At 41.4% G+C, this 25,123-nt stretch overlaps 1 protein-coding gene across 3 annotated transcripts; it reads right to left on the bottom strand.

The window, feature by feature from the left end:
• Window positions 1-98: 98 nt before the first annotated feature.
• nsl1 (NSL1 component of MIS12 kinetochore complex) lies at window positions 99-25,123 on the bottom strand. 3 transcript variants are annotated; one of them, XM_070889498.1, is made up of 6 exons: window positions 24,942-25,123; window positions 15,992-16,076; window positions 8,950-9,080; window positions 5,658-5,715; window positions 3,768-3,835; window positions 99-2,111 (listed from the first exon to the last, which is right to left on the bottom strand). In XM_070889498.1, exons 1-6 carry the CDS (start codon window positions 25,047-25,049, stop codon window positions 1,830-1,832), a joined length of 732 nt encoding a protein of 243 aa, XP_070745599.1. In that variant the 5' UTR covers window positions 25,050-25,123; the 3' UTR covers window positions 99-1,829. The 3 variants fall into 3 exon arrangements, with proteins under 3 accessions (XP_070745599.1, XP_070745598.1, XP_070745601.1); XM_070889497.1 differs by having other exon boundaries at window positions 24,918-25,122; XM_070889500.1 differs by lacking the exon at window positions 24,942-25,123 and adding an exon at window positions 23,701-24,301.

The raw sequence follows: 25,123 nt of genomic DNA, 5'->3' as shown, positions 1-25,123 counted from the left end.
TGAAACAAAAGCAAAAAGTTAGGAAATATTTTTTATATTTTCTTATTCTGTATAAAATACATTGATCACAGTTGTGCACCAAATTACATTAGAAAAATGATATATTTTTTAAAAAGCCAGTTATTGACTGCAATTTATTGCTATCTAATTAACCTGAGCAATTTTCAAGCAAGTGAGCAAAAATTTTGTGATGGAGTAGAATATGGGAAAATGTGAAGTTAGCGACTTTGGCAGAAATAATAGAAAGCAAATAATAATTTAAATGGAGAAAAATTGCAAAGTGCTGCATTACAGAGAGACCTGGGGGTCCTTGTGCATGAAACACAAAGTTAGTATGCAGGTACAGCAAATAATCAGGAAGGCAAATGGAATGTTGACCTTTATTGCAAGGGGGAGAGAGTATAAAAGCAGAGAAGGCCTGCTACAACTGTACAGGGTATTGGTGAGGCCACACCTGGAGTACTGCGTACAGTTTTGGTCTCCGCATTTAAGGAAGGATATACTTGCATTGGAGGCTGTTCAGAGAAGGTTCACTAGGTTGATTCTGGAGATGAGGGGGTTGACTTATGAGGATAGGTGGAGTAGGTTGGGCCTATACACATTGGAGTTTAGAAGAATGAGAGGTGATCTTATCGAAACATAAGATAATGAGGGGGCTCGACAAGGTGGATGCAGAGAGGATATTTCCACTCATAGGGGAAACTAAAACCAGGGGACAAGGTCTTAGAATAAGGGGCCACCCATTTAAAACTGAAATGAGGAGAAATTTCTTCTCAGAGGTTGTAAATCTATGGAATTCTCTGCCCCAAAGAGCTCTGGAGACTGGGTCATTGAATATATTTAAGGTGGAGATAGACAGATTTTTTGAGTGATAAGGGAGTAAAGGGCTATGGGAAGTGGGCAGGGAAGTGGAGCTGAGTCCATGATCAGATCAGCCATATTCTTATTGAGGCTCGAGAGGCCAAATGAAATACTCCTGCTCCTATTTTTTATGTTCTTAATAAATTTTGTATTATACACTACGTTATAAAGTATGATCAGCTAGCTTTTACACTGTATAGTATATTCCTTAAATGTATTTAAAATCATAAAACAAATGTAAACATACAAAAAGACATTGGATATTTAAAATTTTGACCTTTACAATATTTAACAAAAATCAGTTAAGCAGTCAATGATATGCCATATTTTTTATTAAATAAACCTTAATAAACTTATACAGAAAACATTCGAGTTAGAAAGTAGTAAGTCTCTCTATATTACAATTGAAGATGTTCATTTGTTTAGATTTACCATACCACATTTGTTCAATCTTATTTTAATTTGCTGGATGTGAAGTAACTGGTACAGTCACAATATACATTACACTAGAACAGAATATCAGATCGGCTCAGTTAAGTGAAAAGTGTAAAAAGTGAGAAACAAAAACCAAGCGTTTTCTTCACTTAAAAAAAGGATTAAAAAGGATTTTGTAGTCTTAAAATAGAAATGTATCTCTAGAACATTAAATACAAGTCAAAGATTTCTGAAACATAAAAAAAAGTTAAACTCAATGTTTAAATCAAGATCTAAGCCTAGCATCTCCGGCAAATGTGGAATCAGGTGCCAAACCTGTTTTAGTTGTATGTACTTAGACAATTCTTCCACCTACTTAATTTTCCATTTTATGGTCTCTACTTTTAGACTCCTCCTCAGTGCTGCCCTCTATTACCTAGTTAATATGATGAATAGAAGACTTTGGCCCTATACCTTTGCCGATATAACACTTATTTAACGCTATTATATACAGAAATGTACAAGTTGTCTGTTGGCATTGGATATTCGCAGGTTTACTGGCTGAGATGCAGTCTTCGCTTTGGGTATTTTTTAAAAACACAAGAATCTACTTTGCTCTTCTGTGAACGAAGATTCTTCAGCAATTTTGTTTCATCAGTCTCTATAGGAGTAACATCTGTTTTTCCAACTGGAAGAGCTTGTCCTTTGTTATTTTGGAAGCACATCTCTGTGTGGGTCGAGAAGATTGCCTTATTTGTCTGGGACTGCTTCATAACGGGAACGAGACTTAGAGTTTGCAAAAGTCCCTCAGCTTTCTCCATAAATGTTGGTAAATGCTTGGGGAACAAAACATTGTTATTAGTACTATTACACCAAAATTATTTACACCTAAAAGTATACTAAAAAATCTGCACGTTATAGAAAAGCCTTTAATGAGAATAGCATTAACCTTCAGACTTGACATACTGATCAATTACCCATAGGTCATGTCGTTGTAAACATATGGCTATAGCAACCACTTCCCTATAAACGTTCCCAAAATTAACCACAATCCAATTCCAATTTGTAATCTTCATCCCAACCTCATCAATTATGAAGCACTTGTTCCTTACTGGGTCCAGTTGCAAAGGGTTAGTCACATTCAATTAGCCTTTATTCATATGAGCTTCAATTGCATTGACAGAAAATCAACTTAAAAAATGTTCTTGATATATAGGCAACACTGGCAAGGAAGTATATACTGTCTATCCCTAGTTGCCCTGGGGACATTGAGAATCAACCACATGGTGTGGAACTGGAGTCAAGTGTAGGCCAGACTGGACAGCAGGCTTCTTTCCCTGAATGCGAGTAGTGAACCAGTTCCAATTGGGTTTTTAAATCAACAATCTGGCAGCTTTCATGGTTAATTTTTGGTGCTAGCCATAATCAGATTTATTAAATTCAATTTCACAACTTGCCAGTGGGATTTGAATACTAATCTAGTACCTTAACCACTAGCCTACCATACTGCATGGGACATTCATTGCCAAACACAATCCTATCTACATGTGCTCCAGAAGCAGCCACTGAACAGCAGTAGGAAGCCATGCCAGTTTATTAACCCATTGATGTTGAAACCAATTAATGCACCCGAGCAGAAATCAGCTAACTCGGCAAAGATTAGGGATTGAACCTGGCACCTTATTGGTCAGTATGGCTCCACTACTCATTGAGCTTTCAAGGGTGCTAGTCTCCTTTACTTTTTATATTTTTCAACCTTTTCACTTCAGTCTAGCAGAAACCATCTTTTGAAACTGGCCTATTCAGGAAGCTTCATGACATTGGCACTTTATCTTGCCACTGTAACAGACTTCAATAATGAGACGTATTGTTTTACTATCCAACTTCAGTCACTGGGTGGAGCTGTTCACGGGTACAGTTCTAGTTTTTGGTTTCTTAACATTACCACCTAGTGGCTGAAATTAGGTAAATATTTGTGTAAATATGTGAACATTTCTAATTGATAGCAAAAATGATATACTGCAGCAAAAGAAGGATTGTCTCTTGCTCAAAACCAAACTGTAGATCCTGGACTAATTAATACACACACAATTTGGAAGTTTTTTTTATTGCTACATCTACTGGATGGATAGATAGACATAATTACATTGCTGGATAGATGTATGTGGACACCGCCACTTAAAAAAATTCCCAACTATCCATTTCATTTTAAGTCAATTTTAGCAGCCAAATGCACACATTTTTAATAGTGCAGTATTATAATTAGCCAAGAACACTTGGGTGAGTCCAAGATAACACAAACCAGTCTAGAGGCAGGGTGATTTGTCCAAAGTTGTCTGAAAAGTGGACACACAGTTCCTCCAAAGGCACCAGTTGAGATCTTACAGTTCAAAAAAAGTGAAGCTCCTGAAATTTGTTAAGTTGAACTGCTGATTGAGCTTCCTCTAGAGATAGAAGAATTAAAAATATACAGATTGCTCTGGAAAGCTTACCTTCATAACATCACTCATATCTTGAGAAATGTTTGATGCAATTCTCACTATCTGTGCCTCCTTGGATGCTAATAAAAAATGCATTTGCAAAATACATTAGTTAAAAATGTCATATCCTTAAGTACCAACACAAGTTGATAATCAGTGGTCCAGGATTTTTCTAAAAGAAAACTGATCAGCAGACCCAAGCCTCAAGTACAAATCCTTCGACAAAACACATTATCTACCCGATACTCTATGCACCCATTTAATCTTCTGAGTAAATAGTTCCTGATGCCCAAAGATAATTAAAACAGAACTTCATAATTATTCATTTTGCCCATTGGTATTTATTATCCACCAATTTCTTCAGTTTACACATCGTTTTCGTGCTAGAATGACATCTATATTTGATTAAGTGTTCAAAACCATCTTTTTACAATTGACAAAGATCAGAGACAATATTGAGTAATGTTATCTGTACAATGAGCAAAGTTGGCTGAAAGTGTAGCAATTTAAAAAAATGAATGCACTATTAATATTTTTAAAAAGAGCAGTATAATGGAACACCAGCATTTGCCTCTATTTCTCATCAACATGCTTTCTCTCGGCAACATTGTACAAAAACACGCCTGGTTCCATATGTATGCTAGAGACACCCAGCTAGCTCTATCTGACCAGTATACTGCCTCCGATTTATCTCGCTGTTTGTCGAACATCCAATATTGGATGAGCAGAAATTTTGGGCAGACTGAAGACACTATCTTCGGTTCCCACCACAAACTCTGTTCCCTAGACACTGACTCCATCCCTCTCCCTGGCCACTGTCTGAGGCTGAACCAGACCATTTGCAACCTTGGCATCCTATTTTACCCTGAGCTAAGATTCTGAGCCCACATTCTCTCCATCACCAAGAATGCCTACTTCCACTTCTGTAACTTTGACCATCTCCGCCCCTGCCTCAGCTCATCTGCTGCTGAAACCCTCATCTATGTCTTTGTTACCTCGAGACTCGATTATTCCAATGCTCTCCTGGCTAGCCTCCAATCCTCTTAACTCATACAAAACCCATATCCCAACTCCCATTCACCTATCAATCCTGTGCTCGCTGACCTACGTTGGCTCCCAGTTCAGCAACGCTTCGAATTTAAAATAATCATCCTTGTTTTCAATTCCTTCCATGGCATCGCCCCTCCCAATCTCCTCCAGTCCTACAACCCTTTGAGTTCTCTGCGCTTCTCCAATTCTGGCCTAGTCTGCATTCCCAATTTTCTTCACTCCACCATTGCAGGCCATGCCTTCAGCTACCTTGGTCCTAACCTCTGCAAATTCCTCCCTAAACTTCTCATCTCTAACACTCTCTCTCTCTCTCTCTCCTTTAAGACACTCCGTAAAACCTACCTCTATGAACAAGCTTTTGGTCACCTGTCCTAATATATCCTATGTGGCTTGGTGTCAAATTTTGTTTGATAACAATCCTGTGAAGTGCCTTTATATGTTTTACTGCGTTAAATGCGCTATATAAATGCAAGTTGTTGGAATTTCTGATTTCTGTTCCATTGCATAGGGAGATGCTGGGTAAAGGCCAACCATTTTGCCCCTCCCCAAAGGAATGAAAAAAAAAATTAACAGTCCTTTGGTAGCTGGTTATGAAAAGCAAAAGAAGTGTCCTGAGAAGCAGGCAATCCACCACACTCTCTAGGTTCTGAATGGTGCATGGTCCCAGATGGACCTTTGAGAACAGCAAAAGAAGAGAGAAAAGCACAACAAAGATAGCTAACATCCATTTTTCATTTTCCCCAATAAAACAATATTCAAATATATCTAATGGATTATGGTTTAGTGGGTAACATAGTAACTGGATAAGGCTTTTGGAGCCTGAAAAAAATATACAGTTGCTTACATGCTTACCTTGTTCTGCATGGATTTCTAGTTTCATTTGGGAGTTTACTGCAGGCTGAAGAAGCTTCTGCACACAATTAAATATGTATTGTATTAATATCAGTAATAAAACTAAATACAAGCAATTAGTTAAAACATTTAAATATTAATCATCAAAGTAACCCCTTTCCTCTGGCTCACTTCAAGTTTCTGCAGGTTGAATTAAGTAGAGTGGTCTAGATTGCAGATCTTTCTATCACTCATACCAGCTAACAGGAATCATAGAATCTTACAGCACAGGATGCCATTTGGCCCATTATGCTTTGGTGGGTCTCTGAAAGAAAGACTTAGTTCCCGCCATCCCCTCCTGTAACTCTTCCCCATACCCTTTTATGATTTTTTCTTTTCAAATATTTATCCACTTCGCTTTTAAGCTATTACGGATTTTTCTTTCTTCACTATTTCTGGTAAGATATTCCATGTGCCAACAACTCACCGCATAAGAAACATTCTCTGAGCTCTTCCCTTCAATATCACATGTAACAGCAGGAAGCAGACTATATCAGTTTTCCCTCCCATAAAAACAAAGTGCTCTCAATCACAAGGGTCGGATTTTGCAGTAATAATGACGATAAGGATCAGTGCTCGCCGCTATTATGGGGTAAATCGGACAGCAACGTCTGGAGAACATACATATGCAGTTAAAAGCGGAAATCCAGAAGTTGCTATCAAAGATCGCTCCTCCACAGGGTGTGCTATTGCAGTTCTCGCCAATAGACTCAGCACTGAAATCACTTGTTGTACTTGCCCACTAGTTCTGCTCTAAAAACGGCTGATAAAGTTAGGGCTGGTGCATTCAGGGCTAAGTGAGTTTCTAACAGTGTGCTAAGTGACAATTAGTGCTGAATAACCTCTCTGGCCTTGAAAAAGTAATTTTACAAATGTAGAGTCTCATTCCCTCAGATTAATGTTGGAGATTTTATAAAAAATATAATTAAAAAAAACATTGTCTCTCTTATCGCTTTGCCTTAATCCCATCTGCATTTCTCAATCTTTATTTCGCTATATGTAGATCATTTTAATCTAATTTACATTTCCTGCTAATACTTCCTGCTTTGGATTCTATGTCTCAGTGAGGATTCTTCAATCTGATTGGCTGAAGAGCCTCAATGTTTTTTTCCTGCTCACAGACGCCACAGATTAAGGGCGCCGCGCTGGAAAAGACGTCAGATTAGAGGAAATCTCTGCTGACAAAAAGTCTGTGGGCAGTGAGGTGAATGATGAGCGCCATTCCTTTACGGTTGACAGCAAAAAGGATGTTCAACCTAATAGCTAAAACTATGCAAATAAATTTGAGTGACAGCCAGCCCCACCACATGGAAAATGCACTGTAACATTTAAGCTACATGGCTAACTTGTTTTTTTAAAAAAGGGAAATCAGAATATAGCTTTTTGAAGAAATGAACGAATTCACTAAGGTCCTACATAAACTCTTGAGATAAGCTCACATTTTCTTTACGATGTCAAACCAGTGTGTGTAAATTGATATGAACCATGTAATAAGGTCCCAATACAAATAGGGGACAATTTAGAAAACCTAAATGAAAATAGCAACACAGAAGATAGCTACTTAAGCCTAATAAATGTTTAGATACTTTGTTTTAGATCTAGAGATAAATACATATACCTAGAGTTACTCTCCTCTTCAGGATCACATACAAAAATGTCCAGTTCTTATATGGGGCCCAAGTTTCCACAAGAAAAAAAACAGGCGCCCCTCCGAGCTGGGTGCCCGTTTTTCGCGCCTAAAAAAATCCTCGGTATTCTCCACCTACCTGTAGGTCCTCTGGCCCTCGGCGCAGCCAGCACGATCTATGGGGGGGCGGAGCCAGGTTCCTGCGCTGAAAACAGTGCTGGGACCTCTGCACATGCGCGCTACAGTGGGCACGCAAGTGCAGTAGCTCCAGGCGCCAAACTGTGTGGGAGGGGCCCGAAGCACGCAGCCCCTAGCCCTGGCTGAATGGCCTCACTGGGGCTGCGTGAATAAGGCTCCTCCCACGGCCAGCTCCTGCTCCCCCCCCACGACCAGACCCCCGCTCCCCCCTGCCTCCGGACCAGACACCCGCTTCCCCCCCTGCCCCGACACCCGCTCCCCCCCCTCCCCCCCGACTGGACCCAACCCGACCTCCCCCCCTCTCAGCAGCACGAACGGCTTCGGCTTTTTTTTTTTTTTTTTCCCTTTTCCTCCTCCTCCTCCTCCTTTTCCTCCTCCTCCTTTTCCTCCTCCTCCTTTTCTTCCTCCTCCTCCTCCTCCTCCTCCTCCTCCTCCTCCTCCTCCTCCTCCTCCTCCTCCTCCTCCTCCTCCTCCTCCTCCTCCTCCTCCTCGGCACGAATGGCTTCCCGCTCCCGCTCCCGCTCCCGCTCCCGCTCCCGCTCCCGCTCCCGCTCAGCGGCACGAACGGCTGCAGAATTCTCCCTGGCTGAAGCACTTTCACACAGGTAGGAAGATGGTTTATTTAATCTTTTCTTGGCTTATAAATGTTTATTCAGGTTGGATTTATTTGTATAATATTTGTAGAAGTATAAATAAGGATTTATTGTCGAATTTAATGAGTTCCCTTCCCCCCCACCTCGTTCTGGGCGCCTAATTTGTAACCTGCGCCTGATTTTTTAATGTGTAGAACAGGTTTTTTCAGTTCTACAAAAATCTTCACTGGCTCCATTCTACTTTAGTTTGGAGTACGTTTTCACTGTGGAAACTTTGAAGTCAGGCGTCAGTGGTCGGACACGCCCCCTTTTGAAGAAAAAATTCTGTTCCAAAGTAGAATTGTTCTACCTGACGAGAACTGCAGAAAAACAAATGTGGAGAATTGCGATTTCTAAGATAGTCCGTTCTCCAAAAATCAGGCGCAAATCATGTGGAAACTTGGGCCCATGGTGTCTATATCCCAAACATTAACCTATCTTTTCACTAAAATTCAAATATCAAGCATTGAGGTTTTTTTAAGTCAATGCATTTATAATGGCCTCCAGTCCCTAAATAGGGAACTACAAATACTGCAATTTGTTACTGGCTTGACAATGCTGCCACGGTCAAGTGGCAATGTTGAGTTTGTAAAACTGACCCCTTTTAATAGATACAACCCATCCTTCATTGTAAAAGGGATTTACTGCATATTCAACACTTAAAACAGTTTGCAGTTGAATTTATTCACTAAGTACAGTAGAAGTTAATTGTTGTCAAGTATAAAGCATACAACCCATACAGCAAATCAGTATAAACTGAATTCCAACAAAAAGATACAACAAAATGTCAACGTACTAGTGATTCCCTTTCTGCTTTCATGGTCCTAGCAAGATGTCCAACAATCTTCCTGGGAAGCTGCTTACGTTTCGATGCTGTCTCTTTAATACATTCATCCAAATCATCATCCAAGCTCTTTATGTCATTACCTGGAAATAAAATGGTTATACTAAGACATTTAGTAAAAAAAGGAACAGTATTCATTTATCACATTAATACAATATTACACTTTTGGAACTGGTGAACCAGCCTACTGAAATCAGTTTCTACAGACATAATGAACACATAAACCTTAAAAAACATGTTTTTGGCTAGCATAGAAGTTTAATAATGTAATAAGGTACAGAGGTATTAAGATCAGAGAGATCAGTAGCGGCCTCTTGATCTTCCACAAGCAGAATTTAATCAAGAGTAACAGATTCAGTTTAGATGGAAATATAAGTCAGGAAGAAAGAAAAATAATTAACCTATGCTATTATAGTGAAACCTAATTCAACATTTTGGCTTACAAAATAATTCAAAAACCATCTAAATACATTTAGTCACAACCAGGAAACTCAGATTTAGTTGTATTAGTAAGTTTCTGATGCCTCATTTTGTAGTTATTTTACTGTTAAAATATATAAAAAGCATAGGAGGGAGAGAGCGACCAAACAGGGAACTTCAGATCAGTTCGCCTGTCATCAGTAGTAGGGAAAATGTTAGAATCTATTATTAAGGACATGGTAACGGGGCACTTAGAAAATAATAATAGGATTGGCAGAGTCAACATGGATTTACGAAAGGGAAATCATGTTTGACAAATCTGTTTTTTGAGGTTCTAACTAGCAGAATAGATAAGGGGGAACCAGCAGATGTGGTGTATTTGGATTTTCAGAAGGCATTCGATAAGGTGCCACACAGGTTATTGAACAAAATTAGGGCTCATGGATTGGGGTCATATATTAGCATGAATTGAGGATTGGTAAATAGAAAGTAGGAATAAACGGGTGATTTTCGGGTTGGCAGGCTGTAACGAGTGCGGTGCAGCAAGGATCGGTGCTTGGGCCCCAGCTATTTATAATCTATATCCAGATTGGATAGGCTGGGTTTGTTCTCATTTGAACAGAGGAGATTGAGAGGAGACCTCATTGAGATGTACAAAATATTGAGGGGCCTGGACAGACATAGTGGATAGTAAGGGTCTATTTCCATTGGTGGAGGGGTCTATTATGAGGGGGCATAGTTTTAAGGTGGTTGGTGGAAGGTTTAGAGGGGATTTGAGGGAGGGCTTCTTTACGCAGAGGGTTGTGGGGATCTGGAACTTGCTGCCTGGAAGAGTGATGGATGCAGAAACTCTCACCACTTTTAAGAAATGATTGGATGGGCACTTAAAAGTGCAGTAACCTGCAGGGTTACAGACCTCGAGCTGGTAATTGGGATTAGACTGGATGACCTTTTGTTGGATGGCGCAGATATAATGGCAAGTACTGCAGGGAATAGAATTCGGCCAGGGTGATCTCCTGGACTAGTTTTAATCGCCTGGATGGGTCAGAGAGGAATTTTCCCAGATTTTTTCTCCCTAAATTGGCCTGGGTTTTTATCTGGTTTTTGCCTCTCCGGTTGGGGTGGAGTGCACAATGTTTCAGTAAAAGGGGTGTCACAGTTGTATGAGGCGGGCTGGTTGCTCTTTGCCTTTCCGTCATTGTTCATAGGTTTATATGTAACATAGAAACATAGAAAATAGGGGCAGGAGTAGGCCATTCGGCCCTTTGAGCCTGCACCACCATTCAATATGATCATGGCTGACTATGCAACTTCAGTACCCCATTCCTGCTTTCTCTCCATAACCCCTTGATCCCTTTAGCTGTAAGGGTCACATCTAACTCCCTTTTGAATATATCTAATGAACTGGCCTCAACAACTTTCTGTGGTAGAGAATTCCACAGGTTCACAATTCTCTGAGTGAAGAAGTTTCTCCTCATCTCGGTCCTAAATGGCTTACCCCTTATCCTTAGACTGTGACCACTGGTTCTGGACTTCCCCAACATCGGGAACATTCTTCCTGCGTCCAACCTGTCCAATCCCGTCAGAATTTTATATGTTTCTAAGAGATCCCCTCTCATTCTTCTAAATTCGAGTGAATATAAGCCTAGTCGATGCAGTCTTTCTTCATAGGTCAGTCCTGCCATCCCGGGAATCGGTCTGGTGAATCTTCGCTGCACTCCCTCAATAGCAAGAATGTCCTTCCTCAGATTAGGAGACCAAAATAGTACACAATATTCAAGGTGTGGCCTCACCAAGGGTCACACCTTGAGGACTGCTGACCAAGGGCCATGCGGCTCTTTGTCGGCTGGCGCAGACATGATGGGCCGAAATGGCCTCCTTCTGCGCTGTAAATTTCTATATCAATGATTTGGATGAGGGGACCAAATTAATATATCTAAGTTTGCTGATGATACAAAGCTAGGTGGGAATGCAAGTTGTGAGGAGGAGGTAGAGATTCAAAGGGGATGTAGACAGGCTAAGTGAGTGGGCAAGAACATGGTAAATGGAATATAATGTGTAGAAGTGTGAAGTCATCCACTTTGGTAGGAAAAATAGAAAAGCAGAGTATTTTTTTAAATGGTGAAAGATTGGAAAATATTGGTGTTCAGAGGGACCTGGGTGTTCTTGTATATGAATCACTGAAAGGTAACATGCAGGTACAGAAAGCAGTTAAGAAAGAAAATGGTATATTGGCCTTTATTACAAGAGGATTTGAGTACAAGTGTAAAGACGTCAATTATATAGGGCCCCGATGAGACCACAGTTTTGATCTCCTTACCTAACAAAGAATATACTTGCCATTGAGGGTGTGCAACGAAGGTTCACCAGACTGATTCCTGTGATGGGGGGTTGGGGGGGGAAATTGTCCCATGAGGAGAGATTAAATAGACTAGGCCTGTAGAGTTTAGAAGAATGAGAGGTGGTCTCATTGAAACATACAAAATTCTTACAGGGCTTGACAGGGTAGATTCAGTGAGGATATTTCCTCTGGCTGAGGAGTTTAGAACCAGGGGTTACAGTCTCAGAAAAGGGGTCGGCCATTTAGGACTGAGATGAGGAGAAACTTCTTCACTCAGAGGGTGGTAAATCTTTGGAATTCTCTATCCCAGAGGGCTGTATATACTTTGAGTATATTTAAGACAGAGATCGATAGATTTTTGGATAATAAGGGATATGGGGATAGTGCTGGAAAGTAGAGTTGAGGTACAAGATTAGCCATGATCTCATTGAATGGTGGAGCAGGCTCGAGGGGCCAAATGGCCTGCTCCTAATTCTTATGGTTCTTATACTAGCTACACAGCGATGGTAAACTTCATAGATAGCTCAGTTACATCTGATTTGCAGCACAGAAACAGACCCTTCAGCCCAACTGGTCTTGCTGGTATTTCCTGTTCCACACAAGCCTCCTCCTTCCCTATCTGCATATCCTTCTATTCTTTTCTCTTTCATGTATTTATCTAGCTACCCCTAAATGCATCCATGCTATTCAACTCAACTACTCCATGTGGTAGCAATTTCCACATTGTAACCACTCTCTGCGTAAAGACGTTTCTCCTGAATTTCCTATTGGATTTATTAGTGACCATCTTATATTTATGGCTTCTAGTTTTGGACTCACCTACAAGTGGAAACATCATCTCTAGTCTACCCTATCAAATCCTTTCATAAATTCAAAGACCTCTATTGGGACATCCCTCAGCCTTCTCTTTTCTAGAGAAAAAAGCCCCAACCTATTCCAGTCTTTCCTGATAGTTATAACCTCTCAGCTCTGATATTCTTGTAAATCTTTTTTTTTTTTTTTAAAACCTTCTTCAGTGTCTCTATATCCTTTTTGTAATATGGTGACCAGAACTGTACACAGCACTAAGTGTGGTCTAACCAAGGTTCTATACAAGTTTAACATAACCTCCCTGCTTTTCAATTCTATTTCTCCAGAAATTAACCTCAGTGCTTTGTTTGCACTTTTATGGCTTTGTTAACTTGCGTTGCTACTTTTAATGATTTGTGAATGTATACCCCTTGATCCCTTTTTTCCTCTAGCCCATTTAGACTCTATTTTCCAAGGAGTATGTGGTCTCCCTATTCCACCTACCAAAATGCACCACCTCACACTTATCTATGTTAAAATTAATTTGCCATTTACACACCCATTCTACAAGTTTATTAACGTATTCTTGTATTTTGCTGTAGTTTTCCTTAGTATTAACTATACCCTCCAATGTGGTGACATCTGCAAATTTTGAAATTGTACTTCCGATCCCAGAGTCCAAATCGTTTATGTAAATAGTGAAGAGCAGTGGTCCCAGCACCGATTCCTGTGCAACACCTTCTGCAAGTCTGAGTAACTATCTTTAACCCCTACTCTCTGCTGTGTTTTGTAGCCAGCTGGCTATCCATTCGGCTATTTGTCCCGACTCCACATGCTCTGACCGTAGTCATGAATCTACTATGTCATCATCATCATAGGCTGTCCCTCGGAATCGAAGAAGACTTGCTTCCACTCTAAAAATGAGTCCTTAGGTAGCTGAACAGTCCAATACGAGAGCCACAATCCCCGTCACAGGTGGGACAGATAGTTGTTGTGGGAAAGGGTGGGTGGGACTGGTTTGCCGCACGCTCTTCCTGCTGCCTGCGCTTGATTTCTGCATGCTCTCGACGACGAGACTCAAGGTGCTCCGCGCCCTCCCGGATGAATTTCCTCCAGTATTTGGTATCTTATTGAAGGCCTTTTGAAAATACATTTATATTACATCTGCTGCATTACCGATGTCTACTCTATTACTTCTTCAAAAAATTCAATAAGGTTGGTCAAGCAGGACCTTCCCTTTTGAAATCCATGTTGACCATTCTTTATTAAATTTTCAGTTTCTAGGGGACCGATTTTCAGCAGCCCACCGCCCACTGCTGCCCACTCCCGCTGACATCCCTCCTGCAGATCTGCCCAGTGCCACTTTGGAGGTGGTGTGGAACGGGCGGGAGGAGAGAGCCGGTGGGAACCGAGCTCCCGCCCGCCGAGCTCCCAGATTCCTGTGGGCGGAAGTCGGCGGCAGAATGGGGGTGGACCGCTGGTTGCAGGCTGGTCTGTACCCAACGATATGTTTGAAGAACCTGAAGAAAAGGTAAGTGAACATTTTTTTAAAATTTTCAACGCGACTTACCTGCATGGAGTCCCCTGACGGTCTTCGGATAGTTTTTGTATTTTTTTTTAATTTTTATTTTCAGGTCTTTGACCCTCCGTGGGCCCGACTCCATCCTAGGCGGCACTTGGGCGGCAAGCGTCTCTGCCGCCGAGAATGCGACCTGTCGCCCGCTGCCGCCCAGATTGGCGGCGTACGTCTTCCATTTGCCTTCGAGGGGACCACCTTCATGAATATCCTGCCCAAAGTACCGTTCGGTACCTCGGCGGCACTTTGGGTGGGCGGAGGCCTTGCTGAAAATCAGCCCCTAGATGTTTTTGTACTGCATCTTTGAATAAAGATTCCATTATCTATTCTATCACTGACGGTATGCTAACTGGTCTATAGTCCCTGAACTTGTTCTATCTCCCTTTTTAAATATAACGAATAACATTAGCATGATGGTTGATGTTGTATATACTGTACCTTGTTTTCCAAAAGCAATTGATAACTATTAGGAATAATTAGATCTCATAGGATTATAGGATAGGTAATTGGTTGAAATTGTATAAGCAGTTGGTTATTATTAATAGTGGATTGATTCGGGCCTGGTTATAAATGGAGTTCTGCAGGGTACTGTATTGGAACCACTGCTGTTCATGATCTAGAGAAGGGATTAAATGGAATATTTCTTAAATGCGTAGATGATACAAAAAATATGTGCAAGGATTAATAATTCAGACCAAACCAATAGCATGAAGGTAAATTTAGGCAAGTTAGTTGAATGGGCCTGTGTGGAAGATGCCATCTAATGTGGACGAGTGCAGTGTTCATACACTTGGGGTTAGGAATCTCCAACCATGCAGAGATAACCATTAAAAGGTAAATGAACCATTTAAAAGATTGAGGGGTGCACACTAAATGTGCACAGGCAGCTTGAGGTGCCTGTAGAGAAAGCAAATAGGATTTTGGTGTACTGTTGGGGCAATTGAGTAAAAGATAATAGTACTATACTTAAGGTTCTTAAATGCTTGCATTTGGACTGTCTAGTTTTGGTTCCTGTAAATAGTAAAGAATATTAAGGCTCCAGAGAGAGTATGGATGACAGAGCAGGATGTTACCAATTTTAAATCTCAGTAATGAGTACTTGTATGGGGACCCAACAAACAGGTCATTTAAAGTCTTAAAGCATTGACAAAGATCAATAAATCAAGCAATCCCATTCAATTCAAACATCATATGTAATTGACTTGTCCAGCTAATGTAGTTAGGAGATACAATTTCAAAAGTCCTTTGTTCGGACATGTCTTCAAAGGATCTTCCTGGGCTGACTTTGTCCCAGTTAAGAGAGACTGGGCTAAATTTATATCTCCATGCTAATGCTTTTGCCACTTAACTGAACAATCATCATGCAAGTTAGTGCAGAAGAAGTATTTCTGCTGTTGACATTGAGGTGAATAGTAAAGTTTTCAATTACTATATACTACTTGTACTGAATACTATTCATTTATGTGTTTAATGTTAATTGTGTTCTCTGTTCAATTATAGACTGAGCCTCAGTCTTGATGTATATTCTTCCACACATCGAAGAGAATGCAGTAGGTGATATATTCCAATAAACTCTACTACAGTTACAAAAGTTCTCTGTTCAGCCTCTGGGTATTACTACATTATCTAGATTTTGGGCAGCTAAAAGGAATTTAAGAATAGGTAAGGAAAAATGCAGCCCATTCTAGATTTATTTAAACAAAACCAAAGATGAACTGATACAGGAGAATTGTGATCAGACTGCATAGGAAAGTTTTGGTGTCTCCTGACAAAGCGCAACATCTACCTTAACACTTCAATTTCCACTAAATATTTTTATGATCTAGAGATTACAAAGAAAATTTGACTGAATGTATTTGGTTCCATACCATATCTCAGCTCCTCTTCCTCAGATACTTCTTGCCATAACATTCCATTGACAAGGATATTCTCCTGAATAGCAGTTTCAAATATCTGTAACAAAAACAATTATGGCATATGTTCAAAGTCAAAAACATTCTCTATGTAGGCCCAGAATTTGCTGTAAAAACAGCGTGTTATAAAAATATCAGGCCCTTAATGTGCAAATGGGCCAGCAACTTGGTGAGGTAGAGCTAATACGTGAATTGTGAATCGCCACAAGCTATTGGCTGATTTTTGCCGCTCCGCCGTTAGCTTTGCAAAAATGGTATCTTGCGTTTAACCTCGCAATGATTTTCATGAAGTTGCTCCATTTGCACATTAATTTCCCATTAAACTCCAGTGTGTTACATCCAGTAATTAACATGCAAGTACCCTTTTAATGACATGATAATTGTTAATAACTGTTAATAAACCACTCTTGTCCAGAAAGTGAACAATTGAAAGTGTGGAGCCTCATTCCTTCAGGTTGTGAATTGTTGGGAGATTTTTTTTTAATGTAAATTTTTTTCCTCAATTTTATTTTGTCTCTCAATCCAGTATCTTTATTCCTCTATTTCTTTCCATACCTGATTTGACATAAAGTTCACCCACTTTCTCAATTCTTTGTTTATTTTTCAATCCTTTAATCTCATTGGTTAAGGAGATACCTGTACACTGTTTGTCCCATTATTCACCAAAGTCCCAGATGCTCTGTTGCCCTCTGTTATCAATTCGAACTTCTAGCAAACTTTGTGGGCAACATTTTTTTTTTAAAAACCTAAATGTACACAAAACTAGTCTAACTAACAGACTCCACCAAAATCTAGGCCACAGAGTTAGATCACAGGCAGTGTTTATTGCTTTAGTTTGGCAGAAATCAGACTGGTTTTGAAATCATGTGGGTCTGGTACTTCAATGTGCTGCATTACAGAAATTACTCACAAATTCCTGATGCTATCAAGAGAAGCACCAAGTTGTGGCTGAGTTGAGATGAGCAAGATAAGCAGAAACATGGAAGGCAAATCACCACCAGCCTAAGCCTCCAACAGCTGGATCAATAGACATCCCTAAAAAAAAAATGGCCTTCTAGCTTTATGTTGCACTCAAATTGCATCCAGAGATGTCTGCATTGTGATGTCAGGCACATGCAACTTGTAATGTGCATGCTGAAGTCACGGATGCAATTTGTGCAAAATCACTGAACCTGATTTTGGTAAGCAAACAATGGAGGGAGAGAAAAAAAATGGGTGGGGGCAGGGGGGAAATGTTGTCAATTTCAAGGGTAATGAGTTTTTATTCACTACCCAAAAGATTCCAAGAATTTGTCGATGGAAATTGGTGAAACCTAATTTTAAATCAGGCCTACTTATAATTATGAGCTCCTTGTATTTTGTGCTGATGAGGTCTCTCCCAGGTGGTTGCAACATAACAAGTAATAATTACAAGTACAGACTAGGAAGTGCGTTCAATGGCGTTACATATTCTGGACTTGCACATTTAAATTAACTTTATACAGTTATGCAGTACCAATTTTATATATTGCACATGTATATTCTATTTATTTGTAATGTCATGCTGCATATGGCTCTCCTGCTGACCTATTCCATTTCTAATTATGGGATGAGCTCCAAAAAAAATACAGATTTATTTTTGCAACTATGGTGCATGAACAATAACATTTTATTTATGCAACTACAGCAAGCTATATGCAAATTTATTGAAGTAACTGATATACAAGGCACACAAATGTCTTTATTGACCTATAATGATATGAGAAAACACTGGTGTACTTTTTTTTTAAATTAGTATGGTTATGGGCGATCCATTCATTATCTACATTGTAGTTTCCCCTTAGAGGTTCAGATGACAATGTAAGCCACAAGAATGAAAACAGAGGAGTCTATAATAGCAATCGAAACCCAGGAGTAGCATTATCCAATCATGAGTTATAAGAACGCAAGGATTGGGAGCAGGAGTAGGAGTAGGCCATACGACCCCTCAAGCCTGCTCCCCCATTCAATAAGATCATGGTTGATCTTCGACCTCAGCTCCACTTTCCTGCATTATCCCCATATCCCTTGATTCCCTTAATTTTCAAAAATCTATCGACTTCAGCCTTGAATATACTCCACTTCAGTATCCACTGCCCTTTGGGGTAGAGAGTTCCAAAGATTCACTACTCCGAGTGAAGAAATTCCTCATCTCAGTCTTAAATGGCTGACCCCTTATCCTGAGACTGTGCCCCCTAGTTCTAGACACTCTAGCCAGGGGAAACAACCTCTCAGCATCTACCCTGTAAATGCCCCTCAGAATCTTGTATGTTTTAGTCCATCTGCATGTTGCCGTCAGATATCTGGACTAATACTGACAGCAAGAATACGCTAGACAGTTAATACAAGACCACGCTCACATTGAGAGATTATTGCATGTGATGTAATGAATGCAAATGATGATTACTAGTTAATCATCAGAAAATAGGCACACTTAATAGAGAACACTGAGTGGTAGGAACTGAACTACAAAGCAGAAACCTCATGTCATGCCAATTTGAAATTTTGTTAAAAGTTATCAATGCAGCTTGTGTTATTGCAGGTTATCTGCATCACAACATAAAACAGTAAACATGTGTTTTGCATCAGATTGAGTAAAGTGTTCATAGAAAGTTGTTTACCAATCAGGGCATTCAGAAGAATGCTTAACTGGTGAGTAGTATATACCATGGAACAGTGAATTGTCTATACAGTATATACACACACTATACAGATTGGCCATGTTTATTTTGCATACAGTATTATACAGTGCAAATACATAATTGATATTGCATTTACTACCATTATCCAACGTTATATATTGCACTGAATTGACTGTGTTGCATCCAGTATATTATATATTGACTGCATTATACACATTGCATATATTAGGCATTCTATTAGCTGACATTGTTAACGGTTCTCTCTCCCCAGTAACTATCCCTCTCTCCCTCAAATTTGTCATCACCCCTCTCCTCAATAAACTAACCCTCGATCCCTCCGTCCTTGCAAACTACTGTCCCATCTCCAAAGTCCTTGAACGTGTTGTCGCCTCCCAAATCAGTGCCCATCTTTCCCGCAATTCCATGTCTGAATTCCTCCAATCCGGTTTCTGCGCCTACCACAGTACCGAAACGGCTCTCATCAAAGTCACAAATTACATCCTTTGTGACTGTGACAAAGGCAAACTATCCCTCCTCATCCTTCTTGACTTGTCTGCAGCCTTTGACATGGCCTCTCCACTGTCGTCCAGCTGGGTGGGACTGCACTCGTCTGGTTCCATTCTTACTTAACTAATCGTAAACAGAGAATCACCTGCAACGGCTTCTCTTCCCGACCTGCATCGTTGCCTCTGGTGTCCCCTAAGGATCTATCCTTAGCCTCCTCATATTTCTCATCTACATATTTCCCCTTGGAGACATAATTTGGAAACACAGCATCAGTTTCCACATGTACACTTAATGACACCCAGCTCTACCTCATTATCACTTCTTTCGACTCCTCCACGGTCTCTAAATTGTCAGATGGCTTCTCTAACATCCAGTTCTGGATGAGCAGACATTTTCTCCAATTGACTATTGGGAAGATCGAAGCCATTGTTTTCGGTCCCCGCCACAAACTCTGTTCCCTCGCCACTGACTCCATCCCTCTCCCCAACTTCTGTCTGAGGCTGAACCACATTGTTTGCAACCTTGGTGTCATATTTGACCCTGAAATGAGCTGTCAACCACATATCCGCAGCATAACTAAGACTGCCTATTTCCATCTCCGTAACATCGCCCGTCTCCACCCTTGCCTCAGCTCATCAGTTGCTGAAGCCCTCATCCATGCCTGTTACCTCAAGACTTGACTATTCCAACACACTCCTGGCTGGCCTCCCACATTCTATGTAAACTAGAGGTGATCCAAAACTGGGCTGCCCATGTCCAGTCCTTCCAGTATGTCTTCATTTTTCCTCAGCAGAGGATTCCCCTTCACCGTGGTTGACAGGGCCCTCGACCGTGTCCATCCATTTCCCACACTTCTGCTCTCACCCCTTCCCCTCCTTCCTAGAACCACGATAGGGCTCCACGTCCTCATATTCCACCGTACCAGCCTCCACATTCAATGGATCATCCTCTGCCACCTCCAGCATGATGCCACCACCAAACACATCTTCCCCTCCCTTCCGCTTTCAGCATTACAAAGGTACCATTCCCTTCCCGACACCCTGGTCCACTCCTCTATCATCCCCTCTCCATCCCACAGCACAGGATATGTATCACCTGCCCTTTAACCTCCTCCCTGCCCACCATCTATGACCCCAAACATTCCTCTTGGTGAAACTTATACTTCTTTCAATTTAGGATACTGCATTCGCTACTCACGATCAGTCTCCTTGGAGGAGATCAAAAGAAGATTGGGTGATCACTTCCAATCAGTCTGCAAGTGTGACTCCGAGCTTCCGGTCGCTTGTTACTAATTCTGTGCCCCCCTCCGATCTCATTCTCAGCCTCCTACACTGTTCCACTGAAGCTCAATCAACAGCACTTCATCACTTTACAGGGTTCTGGAGTCAACATTGAGTTTGACAATTTCAGATCAGAGCTACACCCCCCATTTTTTCGGACAGCAGCTCCTGGTAATGATTCTGCTTATGTCATTTTCAGTTTTTCTATACTACATCTTTTGTTTCTTTATTTGCCCCATTACCATCTTCTTGTGCTTTGTACAATAATATCTTTTGTCATTTAATCATACCTGCCTTCCAGCCTATCACATACTTTCCCGTTTGTTCTCTTCACCCCTTTCCCTGTCTCTGCACTTGCTTTAAAACCTGTTACATTTGTAACATTTTCCTGTTCTGATGAAAGATCATCGACCTGAAAGCTTGCTGCCTGACCTGTTGAGTATTTCCAGCATTTTCTGTTCTATTTCAGATTTCTAGCATCCGCAGCATTTTGTTTCTGTACTTTATATTCAATCTCTTTGGGGATCAGGGTGATGGGCGAGCAGGGCACTGGTGGAGTTTTAGAAAATAAGAAATAGGAGCAGGAGTAGGCCATTTGGCCCCTCGAGCATGCTCCATCATTTAATAAAATCATAGCTGATCTGATCATGGACTCAGCTCCACTTCCCTACCTGCTCCCCATAACCCTTTATTCCCTTGTCGCTCAAAACTCTGTCTATCTCCACCTTAAATATATTCACTGACTCAGCCTCCACAGCTCTTTGGGGCAGAGAATTCCATATATTTACAACCCACAGAGAAGAAATTCCTCCTCATCTCAGTTATAAATGGGCAGCCCCATATTCTAAGACTATGTCCTCTAGTTTTAGTTTCCCTCTATGTGGAAATATCCTCTCTACATCCACCTTGTCTAGCCCGCTCATTATCTTCTATATTTCGATAAGATCACCTTTCATTCTTCTGAACTCCAACGAGTATAGGCCCAACCTATCTTCAACCCCCTCATCTACGGAATCAACCTAGTGAACCTTCTCTGAACAGATTCTAATGCAAGTGTATCCTTCCTTAAATAACTGTACGCAGGATGCCAGGTGTAGCCTCACCAATACCCTGTACAGCTGTAGCAGGACGTCTCTGCTTTTATACTCTATCCCTCTTGCAATAAAGGCCAACATTCCATTTACCTTCCTGATTACTTGCTGTACCTGCTTACTAACTTTTTGTGTTTCATGCACAAGTACCCCGAGGTCCCTCTGTAATGCAGCACTTTGCAATTTTTCTCTATTTAAAATTATAATTTGCTTTTCTATTTTTCTGCCAAAGTGGATAACCTCACATTTTCCCACATTATACTCCATCTGCCAAATTTTTGCCCACTCACTTAGCCTGTCTATATCCCTTTGCAGATGTTTTGTGTCCTCCTCACAATTTGCTTTCCCACCCATCTTTGTATCATCAGCAAACTTGGTTACATTACACTCGGTCCCTTCATCCAAGTCATTAATATAGATTGTAAATAGTTGAGGCCCCAGCACCGATCTTTGCAGCACTCCACTAGTTACTGTTTGCCAACCGGAAATTACCCATTTATCCCGACTCTCTATTTTCTGTTAGTTAGCCAATCCTCTATCCATGCTAATATATTACCCCCAACCCCGTGAACTTTTATCTGTGCAATAACTTTTTACGTGGCGCCTTCTGGAAATCCAAATGCATCACATCCACTGGTTCCCCCTTATCCACCCTGCTTGTTACATCCTCAAAAGAACTCCAGCAAACTTGTCAAACATGATTTCCCTTTCATAAAACCATGCTGACTCTGCTTGATTGAATTATACTTTTCCAAATACTGCTTCCGGAATAATGGATTCCAGCATTTTCCCAATGACAAATGTTAAGACTAACTGGTCAATAGTTTCCTGCTTTTTGTCTGTCTCCTTTTTCAAATAGGGGTGTTAAATTTGCGGTTTTCCAATCTGCTGGGACCGCCCCAGAATTGAAGGAATTTTGGTAGATTGCAACCAATGCATCCACAATCTCTGCAGCCACTTCTCTTAAGACCCTAGGATGTACACCATCAGGTCCTGGGGTCTTGTCCACCTTTAGTCCCATTATTTTACCTAGTATTACTTCATTAGTGACAGTGATTGTATTAAGTTCCTCCCTACCTATAGCCCCTTGATTGTCCACTTTTGGGATGTTTTTAGTGTCTTCTACCGTGACGACTGATACAAAATATGTGTTCAACGTCTCTGCCACTTCTCTGTTCTCCATGATTAATTCCCCAGTCTTATCCTCCAGGGGACCAACATTTACTTGAGCCACTCTTACTTTTTATGTACCTGTAGAAACTCTTACTATCTGTTTTTATATTTTGTGCTAGTTTACTTTCCAATCTATCTTCCCACTCTCATTTTTTTTAAGTCGTTCTTTGCTGGCTTTTAAAAGTTTCCCAATCCTCTGGCCTCCCGCTAGTCTTGGCCACATTGTAGGTCCTTGTTTTCAATTTGATACCATCCCTTATTTCCTTAGTTAACCACAGATGGTTATCCCTTCTCTTAGCCTTTCCTCTCATTGGGATATATTTATGTTGCGAGTTATGAAATATCTCCTTAAATGTCTACCACTGCTCATCAACCGTCCCATACTTGAATCTATTTTCCCAGTCCACTTTAGCCAACTCTGCTTTCATACCTTTGTAGTCTCCTTTATTTAAGCTTAGGACACTGGTTTGAGATCCAACTTTCTCACCCTCCAACTGAATTTGAAATTCAACCATGTTATGGTCACTCATTCCTAGAGGATCCTTTACTAGGAGATTGTTTATTAATCCTGTCTCATTACACAGTACCAGATCTAAGATAGCCTGCTCCCTGGTTGGTTCCACAACATACTTTTCAAGGAAACTATCCCGATACAGTCTATGAACTCTTCCTCCTCATGGCTACCCTGGCCAATTTGCTTTGTCCAAGCAAGATGAAAGTTAAAATAGCCCATGATTATTGCGGTTCCTTTTTTACAAGCCTCTATTATTTCTTGATTTATACTCCGTCCAACAGCGCAGCTACTGTTAGGGGGCCTATAGACTACACCCACCAGCGACTTTTCCCCTTATTATTCCTTATCTCCACCCAAACTGATTCAGCACCTTGATCTTCTAAGCCAATATCGTTTCTCACTAATGCACTGATCTCATTTATTAGCAGTGTTACCTCACCTCCTTTTCCTTTCTGTCTGTCCGAGTGTTAAATATCCCTGAATATTTAGTTCCCAGCCTTGATCTCCTTGCAACCATGTCCCTGTAATAACTATCAGATCATACCCATTTGTATCTATTTGTGCCGTTAGCTCATCAATTTTGTTACAAATGCTGCGTGCATTCAGATAAAGAGCTTTTAAATTTGTTTTTTTTAAAAAACATTTTTTCCTGCTTTGACCTCACTTTGTGATTCACCTTTATGTTTATACATGCTGTCCCTTCCTGGCACACACTGGTTTTCATTTCCCCCAGTGCTACTCTGCTCTACCCCTTCTCCTTATTCTTTGATTCGCCAGGACTCTAGTCCCAGCACAGTCTAAGTAGAGCTTGTCCGAACGGAACAGCTCCCCATTACCCCAGTACTGGTGCCAGTGTCCCATGAACCAAAACCCATTTCTCCCACACCAGTCTTTGAGCCATGTGTTTAACTCTCTGATCTTATTTACCCTATGCAAATTTGCTCGTGGCTCGGGTAGTAATCTGGAGATTACTACCTTTGTGGTTCTGCTTTTTAATTTGGCTCGGAGCTGCTCATTATCCCTCAGCAGGACCTCTTTGTTTGACATACCTATGACGTTGGTACGTTTTTATACCCACGTGGACCACAACAACTGGATTTTCCCCCTCCCAAGTTCCTCTCCAGCCTAGAGATGTCCTTAACCCTGGCACTGGGTTGAACCGATTTGAAGTTAATGGAGAGAAGCGGCGAGGAGGCTGGAGGGAAGATGTTGAGAGTTGAAAAGCATGGGGCGAAAGGGGCAAACTTTCGAAAAATGACAGACAGGTAAAGACCACCTGGTCCATCAAGCCTGCCCCACACAATTACGATACCTTGTGTATCACAACATATACGCTCCACCCCACCCGAAACCAAAGACATCCAGTCTTCCAGGGCTGGGAGTCAGCTGTCTTGGCACTGGGCGGGACATAGGGTTTAAGTCCCATATCTGAGCAGAGCGCAGCCCGCACAAGCATCCTGTCAGGGGGGAGTGACAACAGCAGGGGGTGGTGTGTAGTTTCTCTGAGGTTTCACCCCTCCGATCCTCTGACTGTAGCCTCTTCTGCACATCCACCGCCCCCACTCTCTCCTTTCCACAGGCCCGCTGTGGAGCCGCCGCCCCTCTTCCCCAGCCACAACGGCTGGGCTTCCCCCTGCCTCTCTCTCCCTCACTCACCCGCCAGGCCTCCCGCTCTCCCACCTGCGCTGTGTTTCCCAGCCGTTGATGCAGCGGCTCGGAGAAGCGCTCGAGCGCCACTAGCACCGCGCGCCTGGAGCAACAGCGGACATGCGCGCTCGGCAGTTCCATCACTAGCTGCACAGCGCCGCCCGCTTTACTGCCGCTCTGTGTCTTTTCCGGTCAGGCGTACATCCGTCGGAATC

This window comes from Pristiophorus japonicus, chromosome 9 (genome assembly GCF_044704955.1).
Source record: "Pristiophorus japonicus isolate sPriJap1 chromosome 9, sPriJap1.hap1, whole genome shotgun sequence".
Classification (NCBI taxonomy): Eukaryota; Metazoa; Chordata; class Chondrichthyes; family Pristiophoridae; genus Pristiophorus; species Pristiophorus japonicus.
Note: the sequence above shows the minus strand (reverse complement) of the source record. Positions and strands in the feature narration are given on the sequence as shown.